Raw genomic sequence first — 26,215 nt, 5'->3', positions numbered from 1 at the left:
CAATCAACAACAAACACATATAGTCCAAATCAATATCAAGACATATTTTTAAACAAAGAGATTGATAGCTTAGGTAAGAAATGAAACAATAAATAGTTAAGGTATAAAGTTTGCAAAAAGTTATAATTTGGGTGGATTTTTTATTACCACTAACTCTTTTTTTTTAAAAAAATAATCAAACTAGGATTAGGATATGTCAATAATTCTAATTACATAATCAATACTATGGAATAGTATATATAACATGTTTATTCAAACTGAAAGTGTTAAATATATTCTTGTTAGTTAATGCTTAGGGTGGATATGCTACGGCTGTGCTAAAGAATGGCTTGGATCATGATGACTCTATATATACTGTTTTTCTAGGTCATTAGAGAGGGTCATGTAAAGGTTTTGAAGAAAAAGTGCTCAAAAATCATGTGACACAAATAAGCTAAGTAAAATAAAAAATAGAAAACACTAATAAACTTGTCCTTTTTTAGGCCTTGAATGACTATACATATAGGTTGAACGTTGTTGCCTAGTAACTCCATTTTAATTTATAGGGATAAGTGGAGATCTAACTCTTCGTTTCTGTTTTCTCTAAAATGCATACCCCACCCAAGTGTTCAAATGCACGAAGGTTATTTATTTAAACTGTCCTGTGGCCTTGTCTGTTAGGACGAGCTTGTGTTTACATCGCTAAGTTGTGAAAATTATCAAATGATACGTTAACTATGTGAAATATACCCTACATTTTTTGGACTACCTAATGTATGCGCATGAGATCACGAACCATTTCCTTTCCTGCATTTTTCTTTGTCGGCTTCGCGCAGATAAATCTTTGCCGGGAGAGATTGGGGCCCCTTGAGGTATGCCCTTCTGGTGGGTTGTTCCTTTAGTTTGAACTGGAAAGTATACTGGCTGTTTGAGTAGCAAAAGGGCCGTGTTGGTACCTGCAGCAGGGTTCTGAGTCGGCCTTCTATAAGCAACTTGACCGAATCTACGATATAATCAACTTGAAATTGAGAAATTTCAACATAACAAATAGACAGAAGTCATGTAGAGAAGTCAAAAAAGCTCATAATATATTGACATCAAACTTTAGTGAGAAGAGTACGGTGGGAGGCTGGGAGCTACAGAATCAATCGCAACATCTTTATTAACTGGGAACCTGCACTGGAATGCTGTGTATGTATCAAACATAACCTGGTTGTCAATGAAGACTGAGATCAATAGACCTTATACTTCACCAAACATGGGCACTAATTGGCAATGAATGATAAATGAGAGATGTAAAAACAAGATCCTTTCAACTTGTACTGCATACAACTTCCTTTAGCAGTTTGGACACATCTAGAGGCAGAACTGTGTTAATAATAAATTAAGTATGATCTACTGAATCACCTGCACTAAAGGCTTTTAACAAGTGAGAAGAAAGAAAGAAAGAGCACTCTTTAACCTATGAGTTGAGGAAAGAATCATTTGTGGCTAAGTCGACTATTAAGCTCCAGTAATATACATCAGGCTCCAAAACCTCATATTAGTCCCAGCCGGCAGCAAGAGCTGAGACTCTCATCGGTGCACCAGGTCAATGGCAAAAGTGCTGGGTTTTCTCTCCCGCAACTGCACATCAAGAATTCACATTAGTCCCACACTTCACTTCTTGGTTTCTCCACTAGATAATCCTATCGTTCCAGTAGGGGGCTTCTCCATAGTACCAGAACTAGGATTGCTAGCACTTTGGCTCCCACCTGTTTCTGGAGGCTGTGAGGTATCACCTGATGATCCTTCAGAATCTTTTTCCACATTACTGGTGCACCCGTTAGTGGGTGGAATATGAGCATTTTCTTCTTTTGAATGAATAGTATCCTTTGGAGCTTCTGATTCCTTTTTGATGTCGCCATTAGGTAAAGGAGGTCCGACCACATCAGCAACACCAGGTGAATCCGAGTTTTGATTGGACGTTCCAATTGTATCAGAGCTTTCTCGCCATTCAACCCATTCAGGAGGCTTAATGGCTTCATTACTTGTAGCATGATGCAAGTCCTCAGACAAACTACAGGTTGCAGGATGATCAGAACTTGGTTTTGGCTCAGGTCGTTCAGATGTGGCAGTGTCTGCCAAATCATCATCTACATCAGCAGCTGCATCATCATTCATGCTGGGCCGAATAACATTAGTGTCTTCAGTGTTAGGTGAGGGAGAAGCAACCAAGCTAGTGTACTCTTCACGAATCTCTTTGTCATCCTCAAAAGCAAACCAGTTGGAATTTGTAAAAAGTGATCCACTGCAAAAACAATTATAAGTAACTTTATTGTTACTAATGATACTAGGACAGAGACACAAAAAGCATTTTGAACACTTTTTTTTACCCACCTTTCCTGATCTTCCCCCAAACGAAGTGAAGATATCACAACTTCAGCAGACTCGTCATCAAAATAGACATCCTACAGGAAATCAGAAGAGTTTGTTTAAATGAGTTGCCTGAAGTGGCACAGATTACATTGTCACAGGCAAAAAGCATTAAACAACGTCAAAGACTACCGAGACTTTAAGCACAAAGCACAATTAGGTTCAGAGAAGAGAGCCTAATGAAGAAAAAAAAATATAAACACGCACATCAATTATCTGGATTAAAGAATTGAAAAGACTAAAATAAAGTATATGAAGCAAAAATCAGGTCACTGAAGTTCAAAACATAAATTTTAAGTTCTGATTAGATGTAGAGATGCAGTGTTAAGTTTTAATGACATACCAGATTTCACTAATTTTGTAGTCATAATCACTCAACTCCATTCATAAAGTTTTCTTAGCAATCAATCTACTACTTCGCAAACTATATTTTTATTGTCTAGTATGGTCCTCTTAAAGCCAGAGCCATGGTGATGAAGCATAGGCCCTAGCACCTTGGCTGCCGCACTAAAAGGTCATCTAAGCTAGCCAAAGCACCCAACCTGCGCTTCACCAAGCTTTAGGATCAAGAGGGCTTCATGATGTCAGCCTTAGCGACATTGATCATGACAACATAATTAATATTAAATAGGAGAATTTACCAAAAGAAAGAATAAAGTGGAAATATGCTATTGAAATTTCTCGAAGGAGAAAAAAAGCACACAAGTGACGGTTACAAAATCGACCATCATCTCAAAACTGTTATACATGCCCTTTATGAGAATTTTAAAAAGATTTATACAAATGCTCCAAGCTCAAAGCTAAAAGGATACAACAACACTGTGCATGAGATTATCCTTGTAAGTCATTTGTAGGGTCTACTTCTTTAAGACATATTATAAGATGTGACAAGGTGGACATATCAGGTTGCAAGAAAAGTCCATTAGATATTTCCACATGCAATATTATCTCTCTTCATCCTTCCAACACAAAAGATCCTTCCATCACAAAAGACATGTTCATTTAATTAATAAAATAATAAACTAAGTACGCACAGATAACTAACCGCCTTTAGAGCAATCAAAAACTAAGGGCAATATAGGTATTTTGAAAATCTAATAGATGACTTAAGAACTACTCCCTCCGTCCCAAAATACTCACCATCTAATCCTTTTCGACAGTCAATTTGACTAATCATCGGAGCTAAATTGAATTAGATTAATTAAATATTTTACAATTAAAATTTATAGATTCATAAACTATATGAAAAGTATGATAAGTTGCATTTCTTCTAATATCAATATGGTGAAAAAATACATCTTAGAATGTTGATTAAAGTTTATATAGTTTGAACCTCAAAAAAGGAAATGTGACAAGCAATTTGGGACGGAGGGAGTTATTGGAAGTATTGCTAATGACCAAAGGGAAGTTCCTGTTAGCCACATTGAACTAAAGGGAAGATCAGTATTGAAAGTGGAGCAGAGGTGGCCTGAATTACAAATTGACTTAACTTTATGTAATGATCACCATTATGCAGAATGATACCAATCAATCAATCAACTATGCCTCAATCACAAATTAGTTGGACCGGCTAAAATAAATGCTCTGTATATCTTACGCTATATGAAGACCCATTTCATAAATGTGAATAAAAATATGCTTCTAAAATCAGACTTGCAATGTAGAGATGAAAGTGAATATGACCCGATAACAATTTTGAGAGCTGCTAAAGTGGATGTGAAGGAGAGAAGGTGGGCCTTGTACTCTCTCTCGAGCATATGCACAAACAGCCTAGAAGTATGGTAGCAGACATTTTGTATATCTCATTAACTAAGCAATCACTGAAGGATTAAAATTAAACCTCGACAGTTACCTCATCATCCCGCTCAAGCGAACCACGAGCCTGCACGCAGATAAAGTCTTTCTTGAGTACATGATTTGATAATAATATACTTAATGACCATGTGCTTAAAAAACTGATATGTAAAGATTAAAGATGAAGTTGAATAAAAAAAGGTTTAGAACAAGAAAAACCCAAAAAAGAAGCAAAATCAAGGCATCCATTATTGGCACTGTTAAAAAAAGGAGAAGAAAAAGAAGATGGAACTTGTATTATATTGGTTGCATACAATATACAGAGTGCTCCATAGTTTAGGCTACTTGAAATAAGGTTTATTTAAACTACAAATGAAATAAGTCATTTAATAAGGAAGATTACCTAAATACCAATATTCCTAATTATGACAGAATTAGGAAGACTATTCTATGCTATTGACAGGATAAAATTCATTTTAGCCTCACAGGTTTCTGTCTTAACCTACTACATCTAGGCTATTTTTCCATGACCATATAACAGTTACAAAATGCTGCTACAGATTCCAGGACCCTCGGTCTAACCCTGCTACATCTATATTGAACTGTGGATCTTATACCATTTTCAGCAGAGGCTTTTTACAGTCAAAAATTCAACCATGGATTCTGAACATTCCTGTGATTGGGACTTGCAGATAAAACCACAAACCACACGCTCCAATTCAAGTATAAATAATTAGATATGCCAAAAGGTATGGCCACTTTTATGAATCAAAAAGCACATTTACTGTGCTCATTTGCTTCATCTCTAAAGATCTCACTTAGCAGGCAGCTCTAAGAAAGGACTACGCTAAAATATAACAGAGATCAATTCTCCAACAACCTATCAGTGTTCCAAGTCTTTCGTCGTTACCTTCTCCAGCTATAAACACAGGAACCTAGCCTGTACCATTACATGCTAAAAGATAGAGAGAGATCAAGAAATGCACAAACATGTTGTCTTTTGTTAAGGTATGAAGAACACCTCATCAAGTTCATCATTGTTATAGATTCCATAGCGGAAGGCCTGGCTTAAATTATTTGCCAGAGCAGCGACATCATAGTCTCTATCTTGATAATCATCGTCATCACTGTCCCTCATTCGGTCATGCAGTGATGTGGGTCTCCTGAGAGAAGTTACATGGAATAAAGGTAAATATTAAAAAAAAAATTAACAAACTACAATCATGATCAATCCAATGAAAAGATGAAAAAATATCATTAGTATAGAATGGATGTAATGAGTGGTCCCCCACAGGTATTGGCCGCTAGTAAGAAGAAGACACATAATAATCGACTATAGGTAGCAAGGGGAGGGGGGCAGTCGTATTTGATTGATACATCTCCTGAATTAACGAACAAAAGGAGAAGCACAACACTGGACTACACAATTCCAGTTCTCAAGTATTTCATAATCCTGGTAATGCAGTCATGGTATGACATGACATGAATCTACCTAATATCTTCATATTTTCATCACTATCCCTTGTGCATACCTTCTTCTCTGCAGGTAATTTACTTACTCTAAAGCAATCCCCCACCCCCCTGGAAATACTAACCAGCACAAATTGATAGCAGGCAAATAAGGCACTCACCCACAAGCCCACTGGAAAACATTTTCCACAGCATTCCGTTTTTGAAGGATATTTGTCTGCCAATCAATCCATTCACTATTCTCCTGCCAAAAAGTACTTGCATTTAGGACAAGGAATTTACATAAGGTAACTTTTTGATAAAAGAATTTGCAGAAGTCGAGCATAAAAGGAACTACAAAGGGATCCTACTTGATACATATCTGAGGCAATCAATAATGACCTCGCAAACTAATGCGGATAGGAAATTTGACCATATCAAATCACTAAAGTGAAACTGCACTAAAAATAACAATTAAATAGAAGAGAAAGACTTGACGCAAGTAGGTAAATTCTCTAGATAATAAAAGGCATTTTGAAATTAACCTCAAGGTACCCAAGATGATAATCCCCAAAAGAGTGGAGATTTTTTCCTAATGGTCGATTGAAAATCACTCCATCAGAGGACAATGTAATTTCTTAGTACTTATAGACTAAATAAGTATAGGTAATACATTATACAAATTATAATAATGTGGTCATAGTTTAGGTAATGGGTAAATAGATCTTAAAAAGTAGGTAAGTAGGTGAGTTGGATCTTTTTGATAATTTGTGTGCATATTTTGTACTGGAAATTGTTTTTCTACATGAGAAGAATGTGGTCCCACAAAGTGGGGTCTGGGGAGGGTACCTACCGCGGAGGTAGAGAGGTTGTTTCCGATAGACCCTCAACTCAAAGAAAAACAGTCCAAAGCAGTATAAAAAAATAAACGAAAGAAAGCATAACAAAGCATTCTGAACAGTCACTACAACAAAATAATATGATAATCGAAGTACAAGAAACAACAAATAGTAACAAAAATTGAGGTGACAAGAAACTACAGAAGCAATACCAGGATTACTACTATGGACGGTTAGCAAGACAACACACTACTACCTACTTACTTTAGGTACTACAGTGCAATAAATCAATCGTCCACGTACCACCCATGAAATTTAACCGAAAAGAAGTTGTGTTAAGAAATACGATTAGGTATTAGAGAAACTTTGTAGGTAACCTAAGAGAAACAAGAAAAGGAATCACCTCAACATTAAATTCCCAAACACATAGCTTTCCGCCAGTCAAACTTCTCCTAGCAACATAAGTAAACTACCATGAGAATGTAGCGCCTAATGCAACAAATTTGTAAATCTACGCAGAGGCTTCTAGGAGAAGGCGTGACAATCAGGATGTGACACATCAACTAAAACAGGATGGTTGAAATGGTGGAACACAACACCAGTGTATGCAATAGAAAGCTACCTGACAAACACAAGTTTTATAGAATGGTTGTATATATGTTATCGAATGTTGGGTCTCACAAGATGGATGTCATAAAAATATATATCCTAAGATGGATGTGCGGCAATACAAGATTGAAAATACAAAAACATTGCCACAAGGTGCAAATAGCAAGCAAAGGATAAAATCAGAGAAAGTTGTCTAAGATGATTTTCATTATGTCGTATGTAAACCTCCATACGTACAGCAATCTAGGTGCAACACTATAATGATTAAAGGCGCTACGAGAGGAGGTATACCTAAAATCATACAGAGAGAGTTAGAATCTCTCATATAAAGGATTCATATATGCAATACCAACTAGTTGGAAATAAAGTTTAATTGTTGATATGCTTACATTAGGTTTGGTATTTTTCTTAAGACTCCTTAATCTGCATCGAGACTTGCATATCAATGTGCATGAGGGATTTGGTGACTCTTTTGCCTTAAAAGACATTACTTCGTATTGGAATGAAATGGGCTCAAATAGAGCAGAATGCCAGAATGAACATTGAGGATTCATATAATCGATCCCAACTAGTTTGGGATTGAGGAGTAGTTGATTGAACATCTATTACACTACCAGGTAGTATGAGAAGAGCAACTTCTGGAATGACCAACGAAAAACACATAAGAGACCCAACAAAGTTAGAGAAGTCACTTGTGAAAACTCTATCACTCCCTCTATCCCTATTCAATAGTGTCATGCTTCTCATTACTTTCCCTGATTGCACCACTTGATGAAAATGCATCATATTAGTATTTTTTAGCAACTGCCAGAATGGACCTTGAGAAATCTCTATTTATCAAAAGCAAAATTCAGCTACTCGAAGCGCAGACATCCTTGTGCCTTGTGTGGCTGAATAGCATAGTAAAACAGGTCCGATTCAAATTGGAAGAATTACAATAACAAACAGAAAGAAATGATAACACATAAAAACAGAGATCGCAAATACCTGCAGACGCGACTGTATCCCATTATTGTTACTCCCTAGTTGAACAAGTTTGTTAGCTATTCGTGTCACATGCCCAATGTTTCCAATCCTGGGTGGGGATCTTCCCTCAACAGAAGCCGTTGGCTGCATCCACATTAAAAAACTTAATGACCAACGACTTCAACATCTACAGCCCAAGATTTCGGAAAAGGGGAAAAAAAGAGGGGTGTGTGTGTGTGCTGGGGGGGGGGGGGGGGGGGATGTTTTGACACCTAAATTTTGATTAATACCTTGGATGGATCAGCAGCAAGAGCTGAGTTCTTCTCCGCTTCGAGAATTTTCACGAGAAGATTACAGTCTCTAAGAAGATGTTCAACAAATTGAATATTCTTACTCTCTAGGCACGAAATTATTATAGCCTCAACATGATGATGCAAAAAGTTGTTGTATGGATACCTAGATTCAATACCAAAGTAACAGACATCAGATACCTAGACACTATACCAAGTAACAGAAATCAGAAGGTTATTGATAATATAGTAACATAATAATTATAAGGAACACTTACTCAAAAAACAATTCTAGGATGCACTTAACAGCACCAAGCCGAATCAACTCCTTTTCAGCAGCTTCACTGCTAACACCCACTAAGACTGAAACAAACTCTATAATCTGAAATTCCCAGTTGATTGAAATCAAAATTTGAGGAATCAAAGTCCTATTTACCACCCAGCATAACATTAAAACATAGTGCAGGTGGAGGGGAGTTTGTTTCTTCTTGTTTGTTACTTAGATAAAACCTAAGACTTGGAGTTCAGTCAATGTCATAAATGTAAGCAAGCAACAGCAGAAAAGAAATCTCGGGAGAGAGAACAAAAATATTTATAGTACTCTGCTTTGGAGCAGCAGAGGGCATCATAATTCTTTGTATATTTTTTTAGAGGGGTAGTGGAAAAGGACCTAGGTCGGAAACCAAAGCAATATGAAAAATCACTGATAGGCTGATGTTACAGTACAGTCCTCTTATTCATAAACTCAAAATTCTTTGTTTACATGTCTAAAAAAAATTCCAAAGTACAACAAACACGCAAACTTGCCAACCCTTTAATATGAAAGTTAAATATTAATCTGCAGACTGTTATATCCATGAAAATTGACATTATGGAAAGAGAGGAATTCAAGAATTTTTTTAAGATACTACAATTCACTGCAGAAAGTCAAGATGAATTGTATTCTTTTGTTTTATTTTTGGTGTAAAGAAAGCCATATAAAGAGTGCAGATTCTCTGGTAGATATGTTAGATAGTCCGTAAGTATAATACATCACTTTTGATCTATTCTTTTGCTGTAAATATAGTTTAGCACTACCTTAGTGTTTTTTTTCTTATATATACTGTTACCAATTTCAGAAAAAAACAAGCCTACCCACATTACTGACTAACGGTGGATAATCATCTTTCTTAGAGGTACTAAATACAACTCCATGAATGAGCAAAATGAAGGTTGCATTAATGATGAAGAACACTGGGGAAACTGCTAAAAAAAGATTGAACATGTGGGAGGATCCGAACAAATTATCCATGAAAATTAAATGCTGAAAACAGCACATGAAGGATAATATTTCAATTTTTACTGAGACCAAGTGGACATTAATAGATATAAGGGCTTGTTTGATCAAAAGAAAAAATCAGGGATAATACACCCCAAACTAGCCCTCATTTGTCAACTACTGAACTACATAAATAAACTTCGAGGGGGTTTCTATTACCCACTTCCTTGTATCTCACACCACCCACCCTGAGAGGTATTTATTTACCCAAATGAGAAGATGGGGTGTATATACACGTGCTGCCACATGTCATTACCCATTTCTCTTTCTTCCCTATTTTTTGCTTCACTTTCATCTTCCCTATTTCTATCACAAACGCCTCAACTCACCACTCAAATCAACAAATCACAAGCATAAAAAAACTGATCATTCACTGAAAAAGAAAATGAAAATCCTAGCACTAATTCTTACAAGCTTTTAGTAGGAGCTATAAACATCTCTTCAGAAAGCACTATATAGAAGGTCCCTTTAGATGGATCTAGGATGTGGTTTTTGGGTGAAGTCTGCAAGGTCAATGTGTTGGGTTGTTTCTAAAGATGGTGAAGTGAGTGGATCTTATTAAAGGGTCCTTTCCTGCATATGTAATTGTTTGTTTAACACAGCTAAAATAAGGAGTTTTTAGTGTGATAAAAGAGTTGAGCTGGAGGTCAGTAAGATATAAGAGTTGGATTTCTTAAAAATGGTAGATAGAGTGAAGTAGAAGTTGAGTAGTGCAGCTTGGCCGATCAAAATTTGAGTTCCCCAGCCAAGTTACTGATTTTCCAGCCAAGAGAGTGTTTCCTAATGCTTCTCATGCGTTTTAAGAGAGTAAAGTCACTCCATGCTATGTCAGCAAATAGTCCGCCAAAGTGTATGTGTGTACTTGGCAAAACGAGATTAGTATTTGGGTGTACTTATGTCTTATTCCCAAAAAAGAACCCGATTAAAACTCTCAATTAATAAAAGAAGTAAAGATTTGAACACAATTTTCATTTCCTGCAGAAAATAATATCAGCACAATGTATTCAAGAATTGTGTTGCACTTAAAACCTCGTCAGACCCTGGCGTTGTTCTGCACTTTTTGTCTTTGACAATACTGACCGCTCTACGTTAGATCAAAAGTGATATTAGATTATATCTATTCCTAATTCCAAGACAGAACCTTGGGGAGTATTTACTTGATGATTTGAAATAATTACTCACAACATAAAACTCCGCACAGTATTTGGTTAGCCCCATAAGAAAGAAATAATCACAGCATAACTGCAACGTTTGGTTGGAAGTACTAAACAACACATACATTAAGTTATGCGGAAGCTATAGATAGAATGTGAAATGAAAATACGTGTATTAGCAATGCCTGGAATAAACTATTTAGAGACAAAATACTCTCTTAAAGTAATTCATGTATAATAATCTCCTCATTATTAATCTCCGCATACCTAGTGTGTGAACCAAAGGATCCCTTATTTTCCTACAAGAAGATGTTCAATAACTACCTTCAGACGATGCTTCCCAAGAGGCGGATGTAAGCTCCCATATGTTGTTGGCAAGACATTATCCTCTGATGAAATATCCAGAAGCTTCAGTAAATTACCTGAATAAACAAGCAATGATAAAAGTTATTCCACTTGAATCACAACATACAATTTTAAATCAAAGCCTATAAATCGAATTCATATGGAAAACTACCGAAACCTAGATAACTGATACAGCACAATGAATTATCTCAAATTCAGTATTTCCAAAAAAAAAAAGTTTTAAGACTTATCCAGCGGAAAGCAAAAAAAAATACAAGGGGCAGCAGAGAAACAACTGTAAAATCAAATGGATCTCCAATTAATTAGGATGTAAAAGGTTACAGTTGAGGTATGATGCAATCAACCAGCGTACCACTTACTTTTTTCAATGGTAAGTGTCACCGTACTCACAAGAGCATGTGGTCTACCCAACTATGTCAAACCAAAGAGCAATTACACACATATATACAAATATCTAGAAGATCACAAGGCACAAGCCATATAGAACCTAGAACCAAAACTCTGTGTATAAAAGAAAAAGGTTAAATAGTTTTTTTTTTGAACCATGCATATCTTAAACTTCATTTGTGTTTTTTTTCCCTGCAAGAATCCAACTTTACTGAACTACCCCATTTCATTCCATGGTAAGCACACACCGCATATCTATCCTTCAATCATCACTAAGATAGACCAACATATTTGTGTTACAAGTGAAGTCACAACACCTACTGAAATTTGATGCCAATTCCCACCCTTCAATTTGACCAAGCATGTGGGCAACCCCTCCCCGAGCATAAGACTCATAGAAGGCTTCCCCCATTTCCCTACAACATTCAGACTAAAACTTGCTACCAAATGGAGACTCCGGGAACCTTAAGCAGAAAGAAGGCACCACATATTTTTTGTTTCAAAGTGTACTTATCACCGACAAAAGAAGAGAGAATGACATCTGCTGGGTTAAATTTACGAGTGGTATGACTAGGAAAAGCTTGTATCCTGTATATCAAAAGTCAAATGTATTAAGCACTAAAACAGAGCCTAAAATCACTATTGTGCAAGATAAGAATGTCAAAAATTCTTTCTATTTAAGGGGGAAGGTGGGAGTTCAAGAGGATGCACAAAAATATTTGTCTACCAACAGATACTGTCCAAAGACAACCAGTAAATCCATACCTAAGCTTCCCAACATCCCTTCCATAGTCTCAGGATTCGCACTTACTCCAGAGCACTGCATTGACTGGCGACCGTACATGTAATATGTTCCTGAAGTTAGCCTCTTAGGGTCTAATAACGATATGCACACAGATAACGAGTTAACCAAAACGGATTTCGGTCGTGAGTCCTCCAGAGCATGATGAAATAACCTCTCAATGAAACTGCAAAACATCATATAACCAAATATATGTTTGTGAGATCTGAGAAAATACAATAGTATCACAGGACTGAGGCTTCAATCAGAATCCAAAATTAATGAAGGTTCAAAATAATAGAACACCTTGGGCTGGAGATTTTGGCAGCTATCCCAGGAGGAGCATATCGAGTAATGGCACACAAAGTTTCTGCTGCATTAGCATGCACTTCAGGGCAATCCTGCAATTACAGAGAGTTCCATTACCCTAGTAACCTACATCAGCAATTACAAGATTTGTAGTGTACCAAGTCACTAACTAAATAGATGAATACTAGACCATCATTATTTGACCCACCCAAACTAAGACCTCATTTGTTTGCACTTTATGGAAGTCTGAATCTTAATCATTCAGATTCAGTCCATTAAGTGCATTTGTTTTTAAGGTCTGAATCTTAATCATTCAAATTCAACCCATTATTCATTAAGTCCATTTGTTTTGTTTTCTTGTAAAGCCTCTTAATGGGTCTTAATGAGTTTGAACGAATCAGATCTATAATGAAGTCTTAATACCATTCAGACCCTTTTGAATTAATACGCATTATTTCAGAAAAGTTCCACTCCTCTCCACTTCTCTTCTTGGCAAAGTTTCACGTTTCTTGCTCTCCTTTTTCAACCAAATATACATTTTTTTCCTTTTGAATAAGTAAGTTTTCATATTCTTTTACAAGTATTTTGTATAGTATTTTTAATATACACAGTATTCTTGGGTGAATTGATGTTTATCAAGAAATTGTTTGAGAAGACAAACAAATCGTTTTTGTTTATTTTTATTTTGGGGGGTGGGAGGGGGGGGGAGCTTATGATCTTATTCTTGAAACAATTTTTTCGGAAGAAGGTATCTTGGCTTCTTATAATATTTTATTGATTTAGTGTTTAATTCCTAATCTCTATTTGAATTTTATGTTGATTATGTTTAAAAAGATAGCCTTGGAAACAGCCTCTGGCAGAAATGCAAGGTAAGGCTGCGTACAATAGACCCTTGTGGTCGGGCCCTTCCCCGAACCCTGCGCATAGCGGGAGCTTTAGTGCACCGGGCTGCCCTTTTTTATGTTTAAAAAGATAAAGGGGAACCCATTGATGGTCACCTAAAGTTGGCACCAATTTTCACTTAGGCACCTCAAGTATGCCTTGTTCATTTTAACATCTCATGTTGAGGCTTAATGTGTCAATTTTTGTCACTTTTTGCTGAGTTGGCACATTGTGTGTGTTGCACTGATTTTGAGGGCGTGAAAGGCTTAAATTTTGTAAATTTTTATTTTTTTTATTTCTTCTTCTTCCTTCTCTCTCCTTCCAATACTTCCTCCACCATCCACCACCACTTTACCACCACCGTATCCAGCTTTCTCATTCCTTGATGTGGCAAATTAAATCAATAATGTATATATCAGCAAAAAATTTAAGAAAGTACCAAGATATGTCTAGATTTACCTACAACTCCAAGCTGACAAAAGTCATCGAAACTGTGAAACAAATTGATTTGTGAAGTGAAGGCTAAAATCATTGTGAACACTAGCGTTGTTCATTCAATTTAAGCTACTTTTTTCCCCCAAATCCAATTTCTAAAACACTAATTTCTCATTTCTCAAAGCTTCTAACTTTTCTTTTTCGATGAATCCATTTCAAGTAAATTCATAAATGGCCCCAATACCAACACGGGTTAATTTTTTGAAATTTCTAAGTAGTTTTGATGGCAGAGATGTGGAGATGGTCGGAGAAGAAAAAATGGTGGATTTGAAGAAGGTGGTCATGGTGGTAGAGGAGGAGGAGATGTGGAGATGGTGGAGAAGAAAAAGAAAGACGTGCTGCAGATTTTTTTCCTTTTTCTTTATTGAAATGTAACTTTTTTAAAAAATAGTTAACTAAAATAGTTTTAAAAATAGGTTTTTATTCACAATATATTTTTTAATAATTATTTTTGATATATATGCCACATGTCTTCATTTAATTCGCCACATTGACATGTCATCGGCGTGAGTGTCACACACACCTTATAAATTTGGTTGATTGTCAAAGAAGTGTCAAAATGACACAGCGGGCCCCGACATAAGGTGTTTAAAATGAACAAAACCTAGTTGAGGTGTCTAAGTGAAAGTTGGTGCCTACTTTAGGAGGTTGCCGATGGGTTCCGCCAAAATATAATTATGCACATTCAGATATTAAAAACAAACCGTCATAATCATTCAGGATTTACACCTAGAAACAACATCTTAATATTCAAATGAGTATTCAGATTCAGACATATTAATCTTAATGCACATCTAAATATTCAAATGTGTATTCAGATTCAGACGTCTTAATCTTATTAGAAACAAATGAGGCCTAACAATCCCTAATGAGCACACTATGTTGAACATATAAAATAGATGAATTACAACCTTCTCATCAGCCCCAACGCGTTGGTCCCCTAGCAAATATCATCGGGAATGCAATAATTCTTTTTTTAAGAATGGTAGCATAAAGCAGGAATGCAGTATTATCTTAATTCCGCAAGCCAGGTTTGATATCAAAACACATAAATCATGTAATGACATGGCAAATTAGATTGTTACTAAATAAATTCAGGAAATTGACATACTGATGAGCTAAACTTATCAACGATCATCTCCAGCACATCTGAATCTTCCAACCACTGCATGGAATTCGAGAAGTTGCTATACAAATGTTCATCGGTGCCAATTAGGCGAATTAACACCTGAAATCAAAAGCATTAGAACTTCCAGATTTCCTCATGCCAAACAACCAAACATGCCTTAAACTATTTCAAGAACCACAAACCTCCATGATGGATGTAATTCCAATCAGATCAACCAACTTCTTGATAATATCTTGATGAGCCTACAAAAGAATAAATCATAATCATTAGCTTGACTGTGCTTGACTTTTTATTTAAAGCACGGAGAGGCGGTAGAAATCAACGTTTCACCATTTACAAGGGACAATAATTTTTTAAAGAAAAACTAGCCAGATTATTGATACATTAAATACATAAACAATTTATTGGTAGAACATACCAGTTAGTCACACAAAAACTGGCATCTTACACTAAAGAAGATAGAAACAATTGACAACAGGCGAACACTATAGAAACAATTGACAACAGGCGAACACCTCCACCATCTTAAAGAACATAAAAGAAATGGATTGGACACTAAATGGGAGCAAGGTTTCATTGGTACATCCATAGACCATCTTTACCTCAACTGATATAACATCCGATCATTTCCCATGTGTGTGTGTTTTGTAATATAAATCAATCATGAGTAGCTAATAAGAAGCAGCAGACTTACGTGTACATAGTTCATAAATGGTGATGTCTTCCGCAGCAACAAGCATATGACAACCTACAATAAGAAACTTGGGCATCAACTCCAGTGTAGAAACTGACAATCTGATAATAACAGTTCACAGAAAGAAACCTTAAGAAATGGAAGTACTTCCAGAAAATATTAAATGCAGTATTGTTTTCATCCAAAATTCAGTGGGTAAAGTCCTTCATTCAGTCTTACAGTAGTATCTAACATGCAACTATCACCTTGCTTTTGGTTGCAACAGGAGCAAAACGATAGAAACTTGACAGGATAAATTGAAAAATAAAAATAGTTTTTTCAACGAAAAGTTGTTTTTGGAAATTAAAACACGGCATGCCAAAAGAAAGTTGTCAACCTTGCAAACTTATAAACCACTCCCCTTCCAGTTAAATATATTTAGAGATGTAAACAATGGAATATATAGCTAAGTGAAGCACTAATGTGGCTAGTGGTCAATGATAAATACCTTGCTGAAGTAACCAGCCAACAGATTACTATGTGCATGCTCAGGTTCCAAAAATGAGAATAGCAGGTTCATTAGCTGACATCCAAAATGAGAAAGCCAATTATAAAAACAATATTCAAGGAACTAAGCATATAGAACAAAGGCAGAATAAAGATGCATGACAAAAATAAGAGTGAATACCTCCTCATTCTCAACCAAAGCTTTAAGAATTATGTCCACCTCGCATGTAAAAATTTCACAAGCAATAAAAGGAAACCTATGGCACAAGTCAAACAAGAAATATTTTAATATATGCACTTGGGTCAAAGAAAAAGAGAACTCATATTCTCATCCAAGGAAATATTCAGAGCCTATAACATATGAAATGAAAGTAACTTTACAGAACCATTCAGACGCTCACTTAAAAGTTCGTTTCTTCTCAGCATCTTCTGGAGCCTCTTCCACTATGTACCTGACAAGTTGTTCAACTTGAGCTCTTTCTCGCAGACTGTCAGAAAGAAAAGCATAAGAAGATCAGTTTCTCCCATGAAATGACTTCCTTTTTCGACAGGTTCTTCCACGAAATGACCTTTAAATCCTACAACAAGAAAAAAATTCTGCAGAGATGGCACCAAAAGTTTCTTAATCTTTCCAGTGTTTTTCTTTTATAATGGTAACATTCTATATATTAACAGGTATACTATACCAAACAGTATAGTGACCCCAAAATTAGACAGTTACAAAATAGAAGCCTGTCATCCTATGATACTTCTTACATATTGTCTAAAACGTCAAAAATACCTTACCCGTGGTTTTAAAAGCAAAAGCGAAAAGAGAGCGACAAGGTCCATGATGCTTGAAGCAAAAAAACGGAAGTCAAGCATATGCTTCTTTAAAGTCAAGTTCACAATTCACAACATTAAAAAGATCACCAAAATTACATGGATTTAGTACAATAATGATCAGACGCAAATTATTATTTTTTATGACAAGGGAAACCCCCAGCTGCTACCCTTTGGGTGCGTACAGGGAAAAAACCCTGCTCGCTCCTATACAATAGCTCGCAAACCACACAGGAGAGGTAACCCACACTACGCAAACCCGATGAGACGAGCTCGACCCAGAAGGCAAACCCCTTGCTTGCGCTAACAAGGGGTTTCGAACTTGAGACCTTCTCCAACATAGAAGTCCCAAGCCCAAACCACTGGGCCATCCCGAAGGGTAATCAGAATGCAATTAAAATAACTAATTTCACAATCCAATATAGACTATTCAAAGTTGAGATTCAAATAACCGAGACTATTTCATGTTGGGATCACATTGCTTGTCATTGTTTCAAGTGGCACACTTTTATGAAGCCCATGGCTTCACCCATGAGCTATAAACCCCTCACTTTGCATTGCTTCATCACTTTAAGCGATAACTTGTAATAATACTGATCTTTACAGTCTATAATGAAAACAAAAAGTTTTGTGAAAATCCAAGCACTGTGCGATAAGTTTTAATAACACTGACCTTTACAGTCTATAATAACTTGTAATAACACTGCATTGCTTCATCACTTTAAGCGATAACTTGTAATAACACTGATCTTTACAGTCTATAATGAAAACAAAATTAAGTTTTGTGAAAATCCAAGCACTGTGCCAGCCCAAAACCCCCAAAAAAACTGAATTTAAGAAGAATATCTAACTATCCTTGCACTTGGCATGTTTATTTAGTGCACACTAGACTTTTTGTAGTCCTAATTAACAAACCAGAATTACAAAAGTTAACCACTTGTTCTTACTAAATCCAGACTAGCCAATTTTAAAGCGTAAATAAAGCTTCAAAAGCACGGCAAGCATCACCAGACTCCCTCAGATAAACCTCACCATACAGCAGCAGATCTAGATTTATCTTTCAGAATTTTTAGATAGTTTTTAAATGGATTTTCCATGAAACGTCAATGGTTGGGAGATACTTTGTAGTTTGTACATCACATGCAAAATAAATTGAGCTTAATGTTATTACAACTTATACCTAGTATACCAACAACCCCGTGAAGAACCACGAGTACATAAGGTGCTTACAAATTAATAAGGCGTCCATTAAGAGCTTTACATTCTTGAATTATTTCATCCTCGTCCAAGAGCTCATCCAGTGCAAAATTTTCCTTATCCAAAATTGTCTCCACCTGAAAATAGTAAGTGTATCCAATAAATCTATGCACATTATTTTTCTCATAAAAATATCTACACACATTATTTATTGAGAAACATCATTAGTTGAACACTGATACAATGAGTAAGCAATGTTGAAAGTCAAGAGAAGTAATGAACTCAAATATTAAATTGCGCCTGCATCCATTAAATTTAAGTAGAAGAATATTTCTGAAATACTCCAAAGCAAAAGTTGCAGATTATTTTCAGATTCCATAATATATGATGAAGAATATTCAATTTAATTATTGAGGGCGAAACTAAAGATGTGCTTGAGAGATAGTTATCATACATTCGCAGCCTACTTACTGTTTAGATAACATTAGCAAGATCTAACTAAGGTAAAGAACCTAGCGTCTTCCAAAGGACAAACTACTATACATGGACCCCCTATGTTGTTACCAAAGTCGATGAAAAGTTCTCTTTTTTTTCTCTTTCTTATCCTTGATATCAGAAACTCTCAATCCTTGTAGAATTGCCATATGTTACCTGCACAGTGAAAGTTTTTTCTTCTTTTATAATTCCTCTATTCTCTTCTCTTTTAACCATCTTGATGACACTGATTCCTGGGGTGAAACCGTGTATCCTTCCGGGCAATACAATGTGAAAACACATCTACACGTCCACATTGTCTAGAAGCAGATCCATCAGTCCCCGTAGCTAACATATAAAATCAGCACTCTACAACTACTTGTTAGGAAAAAGTACATCTCAATTTACCTGTCAAGTCAACAATCTATATTTGTCCAGTTAACTGACATGTTCACTCTACATTATCATCATGAAACCATCCCTTTGTGTCACATCATTTTTTATCAAGTAAACGTATTTCATAACATAAACAAGGCCATATACAAGTGGTATGCCAAAAGGTAAAGAATCTACACAATCAATTGATTCTCCATAAACTCCGCCCAATTGTCTGTGCAATAGCGGACTTTCTGAGTGCACCAAAATAAAACAAGGAAGCGAAGGCTACTTTGAGGGAAACTCGACTCTACACCTTCAAAATCTCTTCTATTCCTCTATCTCCAGACAACCCACATTAATGCAAGTGGCACCACATTCGATGCTCTTCGTCTTCTTCTCCTCCTGCTCTTCCAACTGAACAACAATTCTCTCCCCATTTTTGGCATCACCCATGGAGTGCAAACCACCTAAACATATCCCACCATAATCTCATTGTCAACCCGCAATGTAGGAGAAGATGATCCACATCCTCGCCCGCCTCTTTGCCCATGTAACACTAGTTGATGCATACAACCTTCCGCTTTTTCAAGTTCTCTGTTGTCAAAATCGCCCCTCTTGTGGCTAACCAGGTGAGAAGCACACCTTCCTCGGAGCCTTCGGATCCATATTGCATTACATGGAAACACTTGCTCCTCCCTAACCAACAAATTCTCATAGAAAGTCTTCACAGAAAACACGCCATTATTCCCCAAATTTCCACCACCATACATCAGGCTTATCAACTGGGTTGTGTTTCCTATGTAATAAGACTAACAATCTTTGGAGGTCACCTACTAAAGCTCAAGTTCCATAAGTCTCTCCACCTTGTGTCCCCTTAATTTGTTGAACTGTAATCTCTCTCTGGCAAGAAATTCTATACAAACTCTGGAAATCATCGTTCAAAGTGTCACCACCGCACCATCTATTTCCCCAAAAATTAACCCTGCTCCCGTCTCCGACCTTGAATGAGATGTTTCCCCAGAACACATCCCATTCCTTCAAAATATTCCTCCACAAACCACACCCGAAAAGCAAAGTGATGCCTCTAGTTCTCCAACTCCTTCCAAAATTCCATGTTTATCTTTTATTACCCCCCCCCCACACACACACACACACAAAAACAAAAAAAAAAAAGTTTGTGTCTCCAACCCGAGCCCCTATAGCCATTGTGTCACAACATTATTCACTCAGTTAAGTCTTTATCAAGAAGCAACAACAACAACATACCTAGTGGAATTCCACAAGTGGGGTCTAGGGATGATAGGGTGCAGGCAGACCTTACCACTACCTCATAGAGATGGAGAGACTATTTTCGAAAGACCCTCGGCTCAAAAGACACATTCTCAAGTAAGAAAAAACAAATATGAATACATACATATATATATACATATATATGTATATATACACACACACATAGAGAGAGCATAATGGCACAAAGACAAGGACAATAACGATAAAAATGTAATGTGGTAATCAAAACACAGCAACTATAATGGCACGTTTAGACCTATGACCACCCTAAATCGACATATGGCAAGACACCATTCTACCCCTACTAGCTTTCTACCCTAATTTGCGACCTCCACTCTTTTCTATCTAAGGTTATATCCTCGATGATATGGAGTAGCGCCATATCTTGTCTAATCACCTCTCTCCAATACTTTTTCGGTCTATCCCTACCCATCTGCATAACCCCCAAATCCAACCGCTCGCACCTCCTAACTGAGGCGTCGACACCCCTCCTCTGCACATGCCCAAATCATCTCAGTCTCGCTTCTCTCATCTTGTCTACCACAGAGGTCACTTCCACCTTCTCCCGAATGACCTCATTCCTAATTTTATCACTCTTAGTGTGTCCACACATCCATCTCAGCATCTTCATCTCCGCAACATGCATCTTCTGGACATAAGAGTTCTTTACCGGCCAGCACTCCACTCCGTATAACAACGCCGATCTAACCACCATTCTGTAGAACTTACCTTTAAGTTTAGGTGGTACCTTCTTGTCACACAGGACTCCAGAGGCAAGCCTCCATTTCATCCACGCTGCACCAATGCAATGCGTGACATCCTCGTCGATGTCCCCACTGCTCTGGATGATGGATCCAAGGTATTTAAAGCTTTTTGTCTTAGGGATAGGCTGAGTGGCAAGCCTCACTTCTATGCCCTCTTCATCCATCGCACCACTGAATTTGCACTCCAAGTATTCAGTTTTGGTCCTGCTCAATCTGAACCCTTTGGACTCCAAAGCTTGTCTCCAACCTCCAACCTATCATTAACTCTGTCCCGAGTCTCATCAATCAAAACTATGTCCTCCGCAAATAGCATACACCATGGAACCTCCTCCTGAAAAGACTGTGTCAGCTCATCAATCACCAAGGGAAAAAAAAGACTCGGTACAGATCCCTGATGTAGTCCCATCTCTACAGAAAACTGCTCTGAGTCACTTCCCACTGTCCTAACTCGAGTCTTGACTCCATCATACATGTCATTTATTGCTCTAATATACACCATTGGGACACCTTTAGCCTCCAGGTACCTCTAGAGAACATCCCTCAAAACTTTGTCGTAGGCCTTTTCAAGATCAATGAATACCATATGAGGATCCCTTTTTTCTCTAAATTTCTCCAGCAGTCTCCGCATAAGATGGATTGCTTCAGTAGTTGACCGCCCCAACATGAATCCGAACTGATTCTCTGAGATTGACACTCCTCTTCTCACCCTCATCTCCACCACTCTCTCCCAAATCTTCATAGTTTGGCTTACCAATTTGATCCCTCTGTAAGTATTACACTTTTGGATATCACCCTTGTTCTTGTACAATGGAATCATAGAACTCCACCTCCATTCATCGGGCATCAATCTTTAAAATAACATTAAACAACTTAGTCAACCACTCCACACCTGCCTTGTCAGTGCTCTTCCAAAAGTCCACCGAAATCTCATCGGGCCTGATAGCTCTCTCCCTCCTCATCCTGCTAATAGCACGTCTAACATCCTCAACCCTAAAACACCTACAGTACCCAAAATCTCGAAGACTATAAGAGTACGCCAAATCACCCAGTACAATGTCTCTGTCTCCTTTTTCTTAAATCCATTTTCATGCTTAGACTGTGGAAGTACACCTGCCACCTTTGCTTGATAGAAGCGTCATCCACTAACACTTCACCTTCCTCGTCTTTGATGCACTTTACAAGATCCAGGTCGCGGGCTTTTCTCTCTCTCACTTTGGCGAGCCTATACAATCTCTTATCCCAACCTTTTTTCCCTAACTCGACATATAAGCGTTCAAAAGTTGTTGTCTTAGCACTGGTGACCGCCGACTTCGCTTTCGTCTTCGCCTTCTTATAGATATCTTTAAGCCTATTCTTCTCCTCCTCATCCACGCACTCCATCCACTTCATATAAGCAACCTTTTTGGCTTTCACTTTGCCTTGTACTTCTCCATTCCACCACCAATCTCCTTGACGACCACCAAATATACCTCTCGATACCCCTAGAACCTCGGTAGCTGTTTTTCTAATGCAACCAGTTGCCATGTCCCACATGTCATTCGCATCCCCACTACTGCTCCAGGCCCCTGAACCAGTCAACTTCTCCCCCATCTCTCGAGAAAGAGCGGGAGTTAGCCCCCCCCATTTAATCCTCGATTGGTCATAGAGGGTCTTCTTTCTCCTATCTCTCTTAATCTCCAAGTCCATCACCAAAAGCTTATGTTAGGTAGTAATATTTTCACTCCGAATAACCTTGCAATCCTAACAAAGGCCTTTATCACCCTTCCGGAGGAGTAAGTAGTCAATTTGAATCCTAGCTACCATGCTACTAAAGGTGATCAATTGATTATCTCTCTTCAAAAAACACGAGTTAGCAAAAACCAACTCAAAGGCTTTAGCAAACTCCAAAAGAGAGACCCTGACGCCATTCCTTACCCCAATACCAAAGCTTCCATAGACATCATCGAAACCATTAGAAGTTGTACTGATATGACCTTTGAAGTCTCCACCAATGAAAATCTTTTCGGTACTCATATACTTCTCACTACCTCCTCCAAACCCTCCTAAAAGAGTATTTTGACTTCTTCATCCAGGCCCACATGGGGCGCATACACACTAACAACGTTCACAATGAGCCTGCGTATAACTAGCTTAATCAACGTCATTCTATCCCTGATCCTCTTTACCTCCACCACACTCCCTAAGATCCACGTCGACTAAGTCTTTATCAAGTTAGCCCATTAAATAAGCTAGCAAACAATTGAGTCAAAAAATAGGTGGTAGATATTTTATATTACCTTCATCCATGCTTCAATAAATAAGCTATATTTTATGTGTGGTTTAGGCAAACATAACAGGTTTGAACCCTACTGCAGACAGAGGGGCAGGTCCATTATCCATCGAGTTTTTAACCGTGTGCCAGTGTGCCACTGACCCTCGGGGAATTCTGGGGTATCAAAAAAGGAAAAAAATAAGTTGTATTGTACTTCTTTAGCACAATTCTATGCGTTGAAGTTTTAGAGCACGAAGAGATGGACTTTCATTCCCGGGATTAGCTCCTCTAACTTCCATAAAACAACCAATATCCTAATGAAAGGCTATCTGGAGATGGTTAGAAAAGGCTTCTAGTATGGGCAAACGGTGAATTGCCCAAGTATGTGGCATAAGACTTCAAAATTGCCTATGTATGTGGTACAAAGAAATGGACTTCCATTCCCCGGGTCAGCTCCTCTAACTTCCATAAAAACACCAAATTCCAAATGAAAGGCTATCTTGACATGCTTAGAAAAGGTGTCTAGTATGGGCAAAAGGTACATCGCCCAAGTATGTGGCATAAGACTTCAAGTGAAATGGTGAATTGGAAAGGACATAATTTTACAAAGAGATACTAACTTTGCTGATGTCAATCTAAAAAGCAAAATAGCTTTAAATTTGCAACATAATCTAGCACTTAGTTCAGACAAAAAGGAAGTTACGAAAAGTACATTCCTTGAAAAAATCCGCAACGCTGCACTTCATTTTCTTAATGATAGGTGCTACATACAAAGGTATCATAGCAGTTCAACATTGAGAACCTGATAGACAGGAACTTCATCAGCACTATTTTCTTTGACTAGCAAGTATACATGTAGGATTCATCAAACCACAGCTGTTTGTTCAAGAAACTACATCCAATCATAAAGCCCACCAGTCCATCATAAACTTCTCCTCTGCCACTGTTCCATTGCTCTATGATTCAACCCAAAAAAAAAATCTAAAAACGCCACCATCATCCAAGTCAATCTAACACTCAGTCTCTTCCTTTTTTCCCCCTTTGATAAGGAATTTAACACAGTCTCTTCCAGTTGCATAATTAAGACAATCAGAACCCCCAAAACATTAACTTCCACTAGAAATTCAGTCCAAAAAAGTACTCCCCACTCTAAAAGTCCAGAACAATCACATTATCAATTTTCCTCAACACAATTCTGAATTCCAAATTGTGATTGCTACAACACAACATACATAACACGAAATTCAACAAAAACCCAAACCCATTTCCAATAATCAAAATCCTTAATAAATAAACCACCCAATACAATTCCAATCAATAAACACTAAAGATAGTAACGAAAACATTCAAATCATACCCAAACATTTCACTAAAAGTAAAAAAAAATATATATATATATAAGCCAGGGAATAAAAGGAGTTACTGGAGAAGCAGTGGAGAGGCCAGCCATACGCCAAAACATGGCCATTTTTTCACAATCAAGAACCGACCCAGAAGAGAATTGTCAACAACTTGGATCTAAGGAAAACAAAAAGAGAACAACCCCAACAATGATCTTGAACCCAGAAAGCCCTAGAAAAAAGGGGGGAGCAGAGTCTTTGGTCGAAAAGAAAATTTCGATAGGATTGGATTCGGTTCAATTGTTATCATTGTGCTAAAAGAATTATACTTTGTAGCAATTGTGAGACGGTGGGAAGAGGCATTTTTCCTTCTTGTGTTTTTAGGGACCTTTGAGAAGAAAAGGAAGCCACAAAATAAATTTTATTAAATAAAAAAAAAAAGGGTTACTACTTCTTTTTCAAAGAATGAAAATTTAAATTGGTTGGATCAGTGAATTTTAAGAAATTAATAATAATTTACTCTAGAGGAAGAAAATATCAAAGTAATAAATTTTTTAAGGAAGAATGACTTGCTTATATATTTTTCAGATATAATTCTTTTGGATACTTTGATATTAAAATTGAATTTTGATTAAAAAAAAGTGTTTATGTTCATAATTTTATGCTTTTGGGTATAATATGTGTTCATAACTTGATTAATCGAAATTTGCTATTGTTACTAAGAATTATGGCCTTCGTTGTTGGTGTATTTGGATCAAGAAATATATAATAGTTCGTAATGTCCTTTTCTTTTTAGAAATTGGCATGCTAATTTGTTTATAGTGTTTAGATGTATATTTTTTTTAGATGAAATGAATAAAAAGTCAAGTCTAATATAAAAGATAGTTTTTCCATCCTAAAAACAAGTGGAGTTGATTGGTGCAACCTGGATTCTATTTCTTTGAATTTTCTTTAATAATAATAATAATATCTTTTTTTTAAAAAAGTTGTTTTTTATAATTAGCATGTATGTTACATTTTAAAAAATGAAAATCTAGTGGTATTTTAGTTGATTCTGATTATGGGTTTAATTTTGCAGGAACCAGTGAATACTTTCTCTTTTTGCTAATAATGTTGAGGCTTTATGTCTACTTGTAATAATAAATTTATAATTTAAGGATTAAAGTTCCAACATATAAATTATATAGTTTATTGAATTATAAAAATTTTGCGTTCAAATTTCAGCGAAGACATAAAATATTTGGGTTTTTTTCATATGTGAAAGATAGTAGATGTCTTATAAAATTAATCAAGGTACACCTAAACTTGTCCGAATGTCCAAACTTCCAAAACAAAAAAGATTTATACAATTTATTAT

The 26,215-nt window shown here is 36.8% G+C and overlaps 1 protein-coding gene across 2 annotated transcripts; it reads right to left on the bottom strand.

The window, feature by feature from the left end:
* Window positions 1-1,273: 1,273 nt before the first annotated feature.
* On the bottom strand, window positions 1,274-25,259 carry LOC129875150 (uncharacterized). 2 transcript variants are annotated; one of them, XM_055950588.1, is made up of 19 exons: window positions 24,942-25,259; window positions 18,395-18,498; window positions 16,744-16,830; window positions 16,524-16,599; window positions 16,344-16,418; window positions 15,857-15,910; window positions 15,345-15,404; window positions 15,145-15,261; window positions 12,654-12,748; window positions 12,332-12,534; window positions 11,138-11,235; window positions 8,620-8,723; window positions 8,342-8,507; window positions 8,073-8,195; window positions 5,820-5,902; window positions 5,210-5,351; window positions 4,235-4,276; window positions 2,359-2,429; window positions 1,274-2,269 (listed from the first exon to the last, which is right to left on the bottom strand). In XM_055950588.1, the coding sequence occupies exons 1-19, from the start codon at window positions 24,984-24,986 to the stop codon at window positions 1,639-1,641; spliced, it is 2,376 nt and encodes a 791-aa protein (XP_055806563.1). In that variant the 5' UTR covers window positions 24,987-25,259; the 3' UTR covers window positions 1,274-1,638. The 2 variants fall into 2 exon arrangements, with proteins under 2 accessions (XP_055806563.1, XP_055806564.1); XM_055950589.1 differs by having other exon boundaries at window positions 4,247-4,276; window positions 24,942-25,258.
* Between the last annotated feature and the right edge of the window lie 956 nt (window positions 25,260-26,215).

This window comes from Solanum dulcamara, chromosome 11 (genome assembly GCF_947179165.1).
Source record: "Solanum dulcamara chromosome 11, daSolDulc1.2, whole genome shotgun sequence".
Classification (NCBI taxonomy): Eukaryota; Viridiplantae; Streptophyta; class Magnoliopsida; order Solanales; family Solanaceae; genus Solanum; species Solanum dulcamara.
Note: the sequence above shows the minus strand (reverse complement) of the source record. Positions and strands in the feature narration are given on the sequence as shown.

Excerpts from the sequence above, each read along its gene's own strand:
- LOC129875150 (XM_055950588.1), bottom strand. The coding sequence starts at position 24,986 with ATGGCCATGTTTTGGCGTATGGCTGGCCTCTCCACTGCTTCTCCA. Across the intron at positions 18,499-24,941 it reads GCCTCTCCACTGCTTCTCCA|GTGGAGACAATTTTGGATAA; the intron begins GTAACTCCTTTT and ends TACTATTTTCAG. Across the intron at positions 12,749-15,144 it reads TTGATAAGTTTAGCTCATCA|GATTGCCCTGAAGTGCATGC; the intron begins GTATGTCAATTT and ends CTGTAATTGCAG.